Source organism: Miniopterus schreibersii, assembly GCF_964146895.1.
Source record: "Miniopterus schreibersii genome assembly, chromosome: 11".
In the NCBI taxonomy this organism is placed as follows: domain Eukaryota; kingdom Metazoa; phylum Chordata; class Mammalia; order Chiroptera; family Miniopteridae; genus Miniopterus; species Miniopterus schreibersii.
Window position 1 is genome coordinate 24,644,771 of NC_138111.1, and position 14,756 is coordinate 24,659,526.

The 14,756-nt window shown below is 49.0% G+C and overlaps 1 protein-coding gene across 1 annotated transcript in view; it reads left to right on the forward strand.

The window, feature by feature from the left end:
• Positions 1–14,756, forward strand: part of GABBR2 (gamma-aminobutyric acid type B receptor subunit 2) — a gene marked incomplete at its 5' end in the record, with an annotated part of 300,510 nt that overhangs the window by 220,414 nt on the left and 65,340 nt on the right. The window contains 3 exons of the mRNA XM_081151173.1: positions 5,072–5,152; positions 8,658–8,808; positions 11,434–11,566. Of these exons, the coding sequence (XP_081007299.1) occupies positions 5,072–5,152; positions 8,658–8,808; positions 11,434–11,566 (365 nt within the window). The remainder of the gene's footprint in view (positions 1–5,071; positions 5,153–8,657; positions 8,809–11,433; positions 11,567–14,756) is intronic.

Sequence of the window (14,756 nt, forward strand, 5' to 3'; positions counted from 1 at the left end):
AGCCCCTTCAGAGCAGTTGCAGAATCATCAAACAAGAGCTGGAAGTTACTGAGATCTCCCCAAGCAGCCCACTCGCTTTAGCAAGACCCAGGCATTTAGGATTTTCTTAGGAGGGGCGGGTGTCCTAGAATGGAGTAATTTTATAGCATCTTTGATTGTCATTGAGCCAAGGTCATCTTTTGTTTTAAACCTCAGAGTTATACATTGAGTCTGTATGTTTGCAACAGCAATTAAACTTTAAGGACACATACACCTTCCTCACTTCAGATCTTGAGCCAATGGACATTTAGGGGTGAGGAGAGTAGACCCTCTGGAGCAGGATGTGGGGATCCAGCTAAATCGGAAAGCTGGCAGCCCTCCAACTGGTTCTCCCGCCGGGGTTGGTTGCCATACAGGCAGGAACAGAATCACTCTGTGACTGAAGCTATTTTCCAGCCATCTCGTAGATGTTCTCAGGCCCACGGCCAGTGAATATTTTCAGACTGGACTTTTTTGGGGGACAGTCTAATTTTTACCAGCAGGACCTATCATCCAATTCCAAAATTTGAAATAAAGAATGCACTTTATAAAAGAGAACACTCCTTTTATTCCCCTACAACAAGGAACCAGCACTCTTCTGCAGGAAAGGGAGCTCTTTGTTTCACAGTATTTTTAGCCTCTGAGAACAGTGTCAGCTTGAAGGCCCCTCAGTGTAATCCAGTGGTTCCCAACTCTAGCTATGCATCAGGATCCACTTAGGGGACTTTTAAAAATACTGCTATCCAGGATCCATCCCCAGCTGCTCTAATATAATAGGCCCATGCTGGGACCAGTCATCTATATTTTCTAGAAGTTCCCCAGGTGACCCTAGTGCCTGGCCAGGGCTAAGAACCACTGGAACCCCTGCAGAGCAATTTGCAGATGGAGAAGCTGAGGCCCAGAGGAAGGGAATGCTCTGCCTAGGGTCACACAGTGAGTCAGTGGCAACCTGCACAGAGCTTGTGGGACAGGGTGGTCAGCCCGTACAGACCCAGTGCTGCAACCCCTCTCCCTCTGCTCAATACCCCACCTCCCAGCCCTCAGTGGATCTTTCTGTCTGTCCACAAACCCCCTGGTCCACAGTCTTCAAGGCCAGCCTGTATCTGAATGAGTGGTTAGCATTGTTTGCACAGTGGAGTTACCAAGAGTTGAAAGTGATGGGTGCCTATCATAGCCGCCACCACCTGGGCCGTGGTGAATGGAAGAACACGGCGGGCACCATCCTTCCACCTTAAGACCCCAGAAGGGCCCTGGGCAGGGTGCTGGGCACAGGCCTCTATGCTGCCCAGGACATTAGAAGCAAGACTTCAGGTTCCACTCAGGAACCAACTGGCCAGCAGGAATCACAAGGCCTGGCCACACCTGGGGCACTGCTCCAGCATAAAGGGCTGTCACCGAGTGCCCCGAGCTCACAGCAAATGGGGTGCTGGGAGAGGAGGAGCAGTACTCTGGGAAGGCTTCCTGGAAGAGGTGCATAAAGTTTGGACATGTTGGTTTGGTAGAGGGAGGGGAAAGCCCCTTTCCAAGCAGAAGGACCATTGTGGGGAACCAAGGGCAGTTAAAAAACAGCGGGTATTTAGGGACCTAGCAAATGGCTCAGTTACTTTTATCAAGACTCAAGTAACTACAATTTATTGAACACTTACTGTGAAGTAGGCCCCAAGCCAGAAATTGCCTAACTCTCTAACTCTCATAGCCACTCTGAAAGTTCCCATTTTACAGTTATAGCCACCTGCTCACAGGGTGCAAGCTGGAAGGGAAATGCTGTCCGCAGATGGGAAAAATTTTTATCTCCCTGTAGGGCTGGGTGAGGCTACGGGCAGTAAACTACAAGGCCAGAGATTATGAAGTTTTCTTCATCTTTATATCTCCAGCCTCCAGCACAGATGCCCAAGGCCCCCTTGGTCGAGCATAAGGAAATACCCTAATTTTCCACCGCCTGCGCTGTGTTTTTGAGGGGTTCTTTATTATGAAAAACCTCAGGCTGCTACTGGTATGCAATAGGCACTCAATAAATGTGGGCTGAATGATGGAAGCCCATCTCAGTATGGGTGGTGAAGGTGCTCTGCATTCAGAACTGGGGACCCAAGTTCAGGCGTGCACTTAACCTCTTCGAGGCTCCTCCCTCATCTATACATGGGTGAGTTATGTCCAACTCATGGTTTGCTGTGAACATTAAATGCAAGAAGGTGTGAAGTGCCGGTGAGCCTCCAGGCACTGCCCCCAGGGAGAGATTATGGTGATTACGGTCACAGTGGGAAGCTGAGTGTTATTTTGGTGCCAGGGGAAGTACAGCAGGGCCTGAGTCAGAGGGGTGGGCTGTGGCTGGGGGCCCTGAGGGGGGCAGCCACACTGCTTCCCGGCTCCTGATGATTTATTCCGATCAGCCTGCATATTTCATGCGCTGCCTCCCCACGCCAAATAAATAAATCAGGGCCTCCTTTTCTGAGGGGCAGGAGCTGATTGGGGCTGAGACTTCTAAAGGCCTGAGGAAGGATGCTGGAGCTCCCAGCAGAGTCTGCTAATGCGACATTTAGGAGCCGGGTGATCCAGGTACACGACAGCCGCCTGCACAGTGTGACACCTTCCAAATGGTGAGGAGACCTTTGCGGGGAGAAGGAAGTGTCTTTTACAGGCCTATTTTCCACCCCACTGTCAAAGAAACACAGGCAGAAGTGTGGCCGGCCTATGGAATTCCCTGTTCCATTTCCTGAATGTTTTTAAGGGACCAGCAGTGCACCTACATTCATGCAAAGAAATTCACTTGGGGCCAGGGCCACGGCAGGCAGATTCTGGGTGCACACTTGGAATTCCTGCTACCACATTGCTTTTTAACCTCTGGGCATTTTGAGGACCAGGGTCTACAGCTCTGGGGACCCTCCTGCCCAGCAGGTGAGCAAGCATTCCTCTCTGCAGGAGGCAAGGTGGCCCATGGAGTGGTCAGCTCTGCATGGAGCTGTCACCTCTCAGGCAGCCCAGTGTGAGGGAAGAGCATGGGCTGTGGGAATAGGTTTGAAACTGGACTCTGCTCATGGTATCAGTGGGACCCTGGGCAAAGCTACAACCTGCCCATGCCTCGGTTTCCTCATCTATACAGTGGAACTGAAACCATATACTCCACTCAACTGTGAGAACTGAAAAAATGGCACATGAAATTCCCAGCATAGATCCAGGCACACTGTGGGGCTTGGTTAATCTCAGCCCCTCCCTGCCCACTCTCCAACTCTGCTCTGCCCTGGGGCTCCTTTCTCTACTCCCACACTCATTCCCGTTGGTACTCTGCCTCTAACCCCACCTTTCCCTGCACTTGTTTTATCTGTGGTCACCAATGTCCCCCGCACACCAAATCTGCTGACCCCCTACTCAAGGGGCTTGTTGTCCCAGCCTCTCGGTGGCATGTGACATTGCTGGCCAGCTCCATGGTGAAATTGTCACTTTCCTTGGCTTCTAAAATGCCCACTCTTTCCTGGCATCCTGCTCCTGGCATCCTGGCCACTCCTTCCCAGTCTCCTTGCAGTGTCCTTGCTCTGCCTGCCCCCAGAGGTTGGCGTTCTCCAGGATTCTGCCCCTGGCCCTCTTCACTTCTCATTCAGCACTGTCCCTCAGGGTGTCCTCCCTGCCCGCTGCTCCAGTCCCAGCTTACATGCTGATGGCTCCAACTCCCTCTCCCCAGCCCTGACCTCTCCCCCAGCTCCAGAGCGAAGGACATCTTTACCCTGACAGGCACCTCAGGCTGAGCACATTGAACGGGGAATTTATCATCTTTTCCCCTTCTTTGATCCCCTCCTGGGTTCCCCACTCAGGAAGTGGCACCTGAGCCCCCCAGTCAGTTCCTTCACTTCCCTGTTCCCCATCTTCCCCACCCATTGATCACCCAGTTGTCCAGATTTTACCTGGAAAAAAAGAAACTTTGTCAAATCTAATTACGACTCTCCATTCCCCCTGCCACCACCGTAGTCCAGTTGTCATTATCATTATCCCTGGCAATGACTAAAACAATGACCTAGAGCATCGATTTTCAACCTTTTCATCCCTTGGTGCATAAACTAATTACTAAAATTCTGTGGCACACCAAAAATATATATTTTTTGCCAATCTGACAAAAAATAGGTATAATTTTGATTCATTCACACCTGACGGCTATTGTTGTGTTGGCTGTTGTCATTTTTTTATTTGACTATCTAAGGGAAAAGAGGTCAGTGCCCTTGACTAAATAGTGAGCTATTGCATGTCTTAAAAACTCTTGCAGCGCACCAGTTGAAAATCACCGACCTAAACCCCCCAACAGAATATTATCTAAGATGAAGTAAATTCAAATGTATCAGTTAGGTCTGAAAAGATACCTGAACAAGTGCATGTGAAGGAAACTCTGTACTAAATGTGACACAGTAGAGCAGTGTGTCCTCCAAAAGATTCTAATTCCACCTCAGAATGCATCAATGGAAATATAATGTGCAGAGTGAAGGAGGGGATGGTCCCCTCTATTTGCTGCTGACCAGATCATGCCTAAAGTACATTGGTCAGTCCTTGGGTCTGCACTCTATCAGACGGACAGTGACATTGTGGAGTGTGGTCCATGGAGGGGCCTGGGTGGAGTGGGGAGTAGAAATGATGTTTAGTAAGGTGGGATGGGGGATAGTGTCAGGGGATGATCTCTCTTTGTCTTCAATCTCCAGGACTGCCTGGGGCAGAGGGAGCAGAGGTCGTCTGTGTGGTCAGAGAGGGCAAAGTCAGATGACATGGGGAAGTTACAGAGAGACCATTTAGCTCAGTGACCAGGAAGGACTTGGTAATAGGCAGAAAACCCAGTTACAGGGGAGTAGGCTCCCCTTCTACACATGTACAGCAAAGGATAAATGACAAGTTGAGGAGACAGTGTGAGAGTGTTTGTTCCAGTCTAGATCAGGTTGGAAGTTTTGTGATTCTACCTGGGGAAAGGAAAAGCCTGCAAGACTATAGCCAGGGCCTGTGGGGAGAGCAAGAGCTGGGAGAGGGGCACCCGGACACAAGCACAGGACTCAGATCTAACCAACCACTCTCTTGCTCCCCACAGACAGCAGGGAGGTGAAGGTGGGAGAATACAATGCTGTGGCTGACACACTGGAGATCATCAATGACACCATTAGGTTCCAAGGTAAGGCAAGAGGGCTTCTTGGAGGAGGGAGCCTGCTCATTTTCTCCGAAACCTGGATATTATCTGAGGATCCGGGACAAGCTCAGAGTCCTTGGCTTTGTGGGGAAGAGGAAACATCCTCTCCTCTCAACACATGCACTCACTCACTGAGCACAAGGTCCTCATCACTCATGTGGGAGCTGGATTCCAGCTCCTGGGATGGGTCACTGGAATCTGTATGAGTGCTGGCTTTTTAACCAAGGCATCTGTGTTTAAACCAGAGGATGGCCAGGAGTAATTCTTTTTCAGTGTGGCCCAGCTAAATCTAACTCTCTTTTCCTCTGGGAAAGGACTTGGTTGGGTTGATAATAAGGCCTCTCCACATGCTGCTCTTCCTGGAAAACCATTCCCTCTTTTTTTCTACTGGAGAACTCCTCAGCTTCTAGAACCAGATCACATAACACCTATTCTGTGCAGCCTTCCCCGATTGCCTCCAACTGGGCTAATGGCTCCCTTCTCTTGGCTTTCACAGTTTTTTGTCTCTGCCTTTACCATGGCCACTATCACTTTGTATTGAAATTTCTAGATTGTTGGACCATGAGCTCCCTGACTGGATCCTATTTGGTTTTAATTACTGGCACCAGCCAAGGTGTGGCACATAACACACCTTGAGAGTCGGTGATTATGTTATGAAAAAATGGATACATGATTGAGCAAGTGAGTGGATGAGTCAGTGGATGAATAAATGAATGAACAGGTGGACATATGAGTCGCTGAAGTAGTGGTTGGATGGATGAATGAGTGAATGGATAGGTGGGTAGGTGGATGGATGGATGGATGGATGGATGGATGGATGGATGGATGGATGGATGGATGGGTCGGTGGGCGAGTGGGTGGGTGGATGGGCTTAACTAGTCTTAACCCCCTCAAGTCCATTTTGCCCTTAACAGCCAAAGTGCCCTTGCCATCATGTCTTGCTAAAGATGTCCCACCTCTGCTCAAAGCACTTCACAGTCCCTATTCCTCACAGCAAGGGGCCTCACTCCCTGGTATGGCCCCCAAGGCCTCCATGAAGCAACCCCTCCTCATTTCTCTGCCTTCTCTTTTCAGATCTCCCCAACCAAACTGCTTACAGTTCCTCAAATATGCCAAACACCACCATGCCTTTGTCTCTGCCAGGTTCTCTGCCCAGAATGCCCTTTCCCCTTGCCTTCCTGGTGAACAGCCAATTATCTTCCTTTCTGTAGCCTTTCTTGATTGCATCAGGCAGAACTATACTCTGCTTCCTGCTTCCTGCTAGGGTCTCCCTGTGCCTGTTATTATCAACCACCTAGACACTGCCATTGGAGGCAGTTTACATAGTCTTAGAGTACAGGCTTCAGGGTTAGGCAGATCTGGGTTCAAATCCTGCCAACTTCATCATTTACTAGCTATAAAAGCCACTCACCACCTAGAAAACTGTTGCCGACCCCCCTCCACTCACCAAAATAGGAATAATCTTTTCTACTCAGGAGATTGTTAAGTGGATCAAATGAGAAAATCTCCGTAAAGTGCTTAGCACATGATGTACACTCAATAAATGTTATTGCTTATCGCCTTTTCCTTCTTAAATGGCTAATGCGTAAGTTCCTTTAGGATAGGGACTTTGTCTTGTTTATCTTTGAATCACTGGTACCCAGCACTGGGCCTGATAGCTGGAAGGTGATTATTGATGATGCTGACCGTCATTAATGATGATGAAGGAAGGAATAGTGATGGATGAAGGAATGGTGAAAAGTGGATGAATAATAAATGCATAGACCAGTTGAGGAGCAAGAAAGAAAACTCAGGGCTGCTGCTGTTAGAAACACTTCTGACAGGTCATTACCATTTGGCTTCCGTAATGTCTTAGTTAGGATGCACTGTGGGGAGGCACCATTTGGGGGGAAGGGAGGGTGGAGTAAGGAGGAGGAGCTGTTGTCAATTTTCTGAAGTTATTTCTATAGCACTAGTGGTGATAGTCATCATATAACATTTGATCCAAACCTCACCCCCTTTCTCAGTGCCCAGAGAGAGGCTTGTTTCCAGCCAGGAACTCATGGGCGCCTCCAGGATGGCGCTTGTGTTTGGGAGCCAGAAGTCACTTGAGCCAGCCTAATGCTGTCCAGGCTACAGGTGGGGAGTGGGGGAGGAAGTTTCCAGATACTGAGCTTTCACTGGAAGCAAGAAATGGTGTTACCTCTGTCACCTTGTGGCTGCTTTTGCCCTGACTTTTAGTCCTTGAAGCCACTCATAAAAATCTCTTTACTTGGAATTGCTTAACACTTTGCATTAACCATGCCAGCAGGTCCCTAGCTGCTTTCTAACCTGGCAGCTTCCCTAGACTTTTTAGATGGTTCAAAAGCCTCTTATCCGCTGAATGTTTCCAAACACATTTGAACTTGCTAGCAGAGTGTTTGAAACACAGATGTTTGGGGGAGCTCTCAACCCCTGCAGCAACATCTGCCCATCCTCTGCTTGTCTCCTGGGAAGGGAGGCATAAGAGAGGCTGGCACCCATGTACAGCCGTGTGGTGGGGGGTTCATCACAACCCCTAGTGGGTCTCCCCAGGCTCTGCCACTCCCAGGCACCTGGCTGATTCCACACATTCCTACTGGAGGGAAAAGCCCAACTTTTCACAGTTCTACAGCAGAAACCTGACCTGAAACAGCGGCTGAGAAAGAGGATTGGCAAGAAGTGGGTTGGGGGTTGGGGTGTCCCTGCATTTGTCCTCCCAAGCCACCCTGTACCTGGTAAAACTAAAACAGGACAATTGCGCCAGCTTCTATAAAGATGAGTCGTCTGCGTCCCTCGGGGCTCCCAGGTTCCCCGTGCCCTTGAAGAATGGGCAGGAGCAGTTCCGCCGGCACAGAGACCCGGAGTCCCACAGCTTCCACCCAGTCCTGGCACAGCAGGGAGGGGAAGGCATGCAGGCAGCATCTGCCTCCCACGGTTAGCGCGTCCTATGAAAATGGAAAACCAGAAAGAGCTTTTGTAACATAATGACCTTGAGTCAGAAAATCCACAGCCAGAGCACATACACATCTCCAAGGAACTGACAGGCAAGGCGCCCGCCCTGTTGGGGGATGGACATTGTCATGTGTTGGCACAGAGTCCTTGAAAGCCAAAGCCAAGTTTCTCACCCCCAGTGACACCCAATGGTTCCATTCACAGTACCCAGCCCTGCATTTTCTGAGCTGCTGTTACCTTTGGGGATAAATGGCAACGGTTTTTCAACAGGGTAATTAGACCAAATCAAATTCTAGTCTTCTAATGGCTATTAAATGCATCACAAATTCCTTATTGATTCTTTTTAGAGAGGGGAAATAAGTCCTGGCTAAGGCTCCCTGCTGGGCAGGCTGGCCAACCACCAGAGCCCACACACCCGGTAGACGTATCCCGCATAGAGTTTGTGCACGGATGGCAGATGTCAGGGACATCCAGGCAGAGGTGCTCTCAGGCACTTACTGCACTAGGCTCAGCTGATATCTTTTCCTTGGCCTTCTAGGATCCGAACCTCCCAAAGACAAGACCATCATCCTGGAGCAGCTCCGGAAGATCTCCCTACCTCTCTACAGCATCCTCTCTGCCCTCACTATCCTGGGGATGATCATGGCCAGCGCTTTTCTCTTTTTCAACATCAAGAACCGGAATCAGAAGTAAGTCTCTGATGCCCTCCTCTTGGATCATGCTTTCTGAATTGACAAACCTCATGGACAAAGTGTAGGAGCATCACATGACGGATTCTGCAGGGCCACAGAAGATTTTAGGGCAGTTTCCTAGAGTGTGCCGCTCAGTCACCAGGATGTTATTAGATGTTTTATAAGCATGTGTGCACACTCACACGCATGCACATACACACACGCACACAGAGGCAGGGCTCTCGTTACACAGGAGCCTCTGGTCAGATAAGTGTAGGGCAGGTGGGGTTAAATGAAACTGAAGGATCTAAGTCCATAGGCCTTCTCAGAGCTTTGTCTATGCTCGTATACTTTCTGGTGGTTCAGGAGGAGAAATCTAGAGGACAGCATTCCCCAGTGTCTTTGCCCCACCCCCAGCATCTTGGGGAAGCACTGCCAGTGGGATTCACTGAGTTCAAGGCTGGGCATTTGCCATTGGGTTCAGCGCATTGCAGTCCAGGAGGCCCCTCCTCGGATTACAGATGAGAGCAGTGATGGGCCACTGTCCAAGGCCACGCTGCTGCATGTGGCAGCATCCATCCCCTTGGTTTCAGGTCTTGCTTGATTTCTGTTTCCTCACACATGCCCTTCATTCTCCAGAGGAGAGCAGCTCACCTTCTGAGTTATTCTGCTCAGTTGGGGGTAGAAAAGGCCACCACCCCAGGTGGTGGTGTTTACCAAGCATATGCAGCTTCTTTGGTTTCCAGTTCCCTACCTTGTCGTGGTAGAGGCGGAGCAGGGACTCAGAGCAGGACCTTCTCAGTCACAGGCCCAGTGCCCACCCATGGGCAGCACGGCTCTGCCATCATGCCCAGAAGCCACACTGCATGACCTCCAGGGCTGCCAAGAACAAGCCAGATTCCAGAACAGTTGTTTTTCTTCTCTGTGTTTGCAAAGGAGAAGCCTCCAAGCTGTTGTTTTGGGGGGGGAGGGGTAGCAACTGCTCAGGCCAAATCTATTTCCTGAAGAACAAAAAAGAGTTTTATTTGCCTGTTTTATTTTCTTTATCACCAATAACACATACCCTGCCACACAAAAAATTAAAGCAACTTTTGTCTACTCCATACACACCTTAAATGATTAGCATTTGGCACAAGGCTTGGGCACATAGATCTTAATTAACATTAGATTCCCTTCCTACAAGCTTCAAGAATTCCCATCATAGTGGTAAGTTGCCCCTAAAATGAGACTAAACTCCTTTAATTCCTTAACTACACCATCTTGGCCTCCTGGGGAATATTATCATTACTCTTTCCAATAGGCTGCCATCCATGTGAATTTTTTGACTGGCTTTGCAGATTTAAAAATCTACAGAGATAGGAAAATTTATGTCACTACAGTTCCAAATCTTCCTCACTTCTGTCTTCCCAAATGCTACCTATTCGTTAAGGTCCCTTCCTCCAGGAAACCTGCCCAACTCCTGGCCTCTCCCCTCCCTAGCTCCCTGTAATAATAAGAATGAAGTTGCCATAGCAGTTCATGGTTTGCAAAAGGACCTCCTGGAACCCAGTCTCATCTCAGCTTCACATATGCCCTAGGCAGTGTGATCTGTGCTTTTTCAGGTGAGGAAATTCAGCCAGCTAATTGCCTTGCCAATGGTGCACCTCTGTGGGTGGCAAGGACCACACGCTGGACCCATTGCTCGCACCTTGAAAGATCGTGTAAATGGTCCACAATTTACAGCAAGCTTTTTCTCTCTCTACCTTGATACCCCATAACATTTTTTAAATGTGGAAGAATTAATAGACATACATAATGCAAAGGAAAATGTTCAGGGAACAATTGACCATACAGTCTGTAAAAGAAAACCTGGAACATGGGGCACCTGAAAACCCAAGACGTTCTGAGTGGATCATGCCGGGGGATCGAGGCACCTCTGAGGGTGAACTGCAGCTGGTTGTTGCTGGGCAGCTGGGAGTCACAGCAGGTTCCTGAAGGGCGTGAGAGAGAAGATTGTAAAGTTTGAGGGTACAAAACTGCCCCCGGCAGCAGCCTGATGCAGACGGGTAGGGGGTAGGGACAAGGACTCTGTGGTCCACCTCCATTACCTGATGATCAGGGGAGATGCTCCTACCCACGTGTGTGGGCCTCTTTGTGCACAGGACAGTGTGAGCTTCAGGCAGCCAAAGTAGATGCTCACTCACCACTGGTGACCACAATTCCTGAGCAAACCTGAATTCTCACATGTAGACCTCCTAGACCTGGTCCACTCAACACGGGGGGATTGTGGTAGGGCCATCTTCCCCCTCACTGTGGATGGTTGCTGAATGGAAATGTAGAATTCTCTTTCCAGCCTGAGCTACAAGCTATCCCCTAGAGAAGTGGTAGGTGAAGTTGACCAAGGAGGCAGAAAAATCAACTAGAAGTTGATAGCTGTCCAAGGTCCTTTAGTGATGGGGAAACAGCCCCTAATAAGCGGCACAGTCTTGGGGAGGGGGCGGTGGAGGAGACCAGGGCTTACATGTTTCTCTCTCCCTCTAGCCTTCACAGCAGTATACACAGTCAAAGTGTTTGTTGAAGGAATATATACACAGTCAAAGTGTTTGTTGAAGGAATAACTCCATTACCAGTTCTGTTAACTGTAGTATCTCCTTGTCTTGTCAGGCTGATAAAGATGTCGAGTCCATACATGAACAACCTCATCATCCTGGGAGGAATGCTCTCCTATGCATCCATCTTTCTCTTTGGCCTTGACGGATCCTTTGTCTCTGAAAAGACCTTCGAAACACTTTGCACTGTAAGTCATTCTGCTTGTTCCAATGGAACGTGATCTAAGGTTTTCTTGGTGACCTCAACCATCAAAAACACACATGCAAACCCAGAAATGCATGAAAATACAGGAACAGGCAGAAGACAGCCCATTCAGCTGTTCACACAATTCAACAGGGAAGTAGGTTGTTGCTTTCAGACCAGATTAGACTTAAGTATTGCCTGTAAAATTAAGATAACGGACTTGACAGGCCACCGCTAGAAGATAGCCCGCTGAGGAATGACTGGATAACCTAGAAAAGCGAGTGAGCCCTGGCGGTTTGGCTCAGTGGTTAGAGCGTCAGCCCATGGACTGAGGGGTCTCGGGTTTGATTCCCTGTCAAGGGCACAAAACTTGGTTGCAGGCTCGATCCCGGCGCCAGTCTGGGCACGTGCAGGAAGCAGCCAGTAGATGTGTCTCTCTCACATCAATGTTTCTCTTTCTGTTTCTTCTCTTCCCTTCCACTCTCTAAAAATTCAATGGAAAAAAATACCCTCCCGTGAGGATTAAAACAAAAAACAAAGAAAAGAAAAGCAAGGGAGAAAAATTATCACCCAGGAAAGCATCCATACCTGGGCTCAGGGTCAGGGCCATTTAAGAAGAAACAAGTCCGCCCATTTACCCCAATAACGATCACAGAATACAAGGAGAGACGTCTGTATGGGTAACACTGAGTGAGACAGCAGAGAGCTAGTGGCTAGTCTCTACTTTAGTGTTTCTCAGCCATTGTTTCCTCTTGCCCGCCCTAAGGAGCCATTTTAGACATTTCCCCTAATCGTCCCCTCATGAAAATTTAATACCAAAGACATATGTACCATATGTATATCTTTAGTTTCTACATAAAAGAGTAATATTTTTTGCCTAGCTGGAGTGGCTTCGTTGGTTGCGCCCCGTCCCGTGCACCAAAAGGCTGCTAGTTTGAGCCCAGTCAGGGCACATACCTGGGCTGTGGGTTTGATCCCCAGTGGGGGATTGTACGGAAGGCATTGATAGATGCTTCTCCCTCACGTCGATCTCTCTCTTTCTCGCTCCTTCCTCTCTCTAAGCCTGTCCTCAAGTGAATATAAAAAAAAAAGTAGTATTTTTTCACATTCAAAACCCAGTGTTGGCCCCCTTGGGAACTATATCACCGCCTATGAAAATGCATATACTTAAGGAAGCCAAACAGTGTAACTTATCTACTATATTTTAGAAATATCATTTTGAAAATTAATTAACATGTTTTAAATTGTTGTTGCCTTGTAGTTGTTGTTATTATTTTAAGGAGTTTATACATTTGCAGATGGCAATTGTGTAACACTGACTCTCGTTGGAAAGTATCACCAGCTTACTTTTTAAGATGAGGATGACCAGTTGAGATTTGTTTTTGGACTTTGACTACTGTGATCTCTCCAAAACTGGGTTAGCCATTTGGGCCTCTCTCTGTTGTTCCAAATGCAATAAGTCATCTAATTGTCTTCCTGGAAGATCAGAGCTAGAAGGGATGGTCAAAGGATTGCTGTTGATGAAATTAATCCAGAAGCAGCTTTTTTGTTGTTGGGAACAAGATAGGCCCCTTTTTGTGAAGCAGACTCTTTTAGATTGTAGTTGCTGCTCTAAAGTCTCAGTGTCGCCCACTGCTGGGCAACGATGGATTGAAAGTTGGCAGGGAGGGGAGAGCAAGCAGAGGACCCCTCATACTTGCTGCAGGTCGCCACTACCACCTTTGGGCTTTCTGGGCTGCATCGGATATGTATGCCCTGAGACAGCAGGTGGAAAGGAGGGAAGCCCCTGGGATCTTACGTTGTACATGATGATGCTCCCCTGATTCCTGCAGATTTTTAGATTGGACTGACTCTCAGCAGAGTCAAGAAGTTGTTAATGTTACCAGTAACTTCAGTGTGAATTCTTTAGCAATTAAGATGGAACCTTTCAAACACGGTTCCATTTGAGAAGTGGGTGGTCATGTCCCCAGTACCCCAGTCAGTGGGGTACTCAGGCATCCATCCTTTCTGAGTGGACATGGAGGGCAGTCAAACCCCAAGTCCTGCAGGGCTCACTCAGTTCAAGCTTCCTATTCCAAGTTTTTTATTCCAAGCCCAGCAAGCCCCTTCTACTTTACTCCGCCTTTCTGGTAGTTAAGAAGGTGAATTCAGGAGTCACAGGTCCCCCATGTTCTTGACATCGGGGTGCCTAGAGTCAGCTTCCGAAGAAGCTGAGCTGCTCAGAGGTCTGTGTGGCTATGAACTAGTGATTTTTCCCCCTCAGGAGGGTGACCCTGTGGCCCAGGATGGTGACTTCAGTAGTAGGAGGTCTTTTAGGGAAGGTGTAAAGCCCATGAAGTCTCCTACATTTCTGCATGATTGTTGTGCCCTGGGGTGCCTTGCAGTTTCCTAGGTGCCATGTGTGTCTAAGGGCAGCTTTCCTGGGCACCAGTGAGGCCTGAGCAAGGGGCTGCTCCTGAGGCACCCTGAAGAAGCTAAGTGAGAAGAACAAGGATTTCCTCTTTCCTCTGTGTTTGGGGACACCCTCCCCAAGCTTGAGGAGACCATAATGAAAGTGCTACCAGGGGCTAGTTTGGTGCCTTCTAATTTACACAGTGCTCTGATCCCTCTGTGCATCTCCGAGAGCTGGGGGACCCACCTCAGTCTCCCAGCTGAGAATAAGGGCAGCAGAGCTCTGCCCTGTTCCTCCCAGCCCCTGTGCCTGGCTCCCTATCATTCACTGCCTGCCAGCTGGGAACACATTCACTGGCCTGAGTGTGAGTGTTTGGTGCAGAGACTTGAAGCCCGGCCCTTGGAGAGCCTCTCCCTCCTGGAAAGGAGCTCCTGACATCCCTCCCTGCTCACAAGCACAGGCGCTTCCCAGGGTTTGACCCAAATCCCTCAAACACTGGGTGCAGGCTAGGGAACAAAAAAGGGACATCCCCCACACCTGGGTTTTTTCTCTTAATGAAGCCTGACATTCTATTCTGGGAGTCGCGCTCATTTGTGCAAGGGAAGGTTGTCCTGGGAAGCCTGGCAAGGCGGTATGAATAAACCATAAAGTGCTTCACAAATCAGCATTAGCTCCGCACACGAGGGCTCCGGGAGGACGGCAGGGCCGGCTCTCACCACCCCTGAGGATTCATTCATCTGCAGTCAGGGCTGCTTCAGAGGCTCTGCAGAGGGGAGCCACATTCATGACTGTGGGGAAAAGG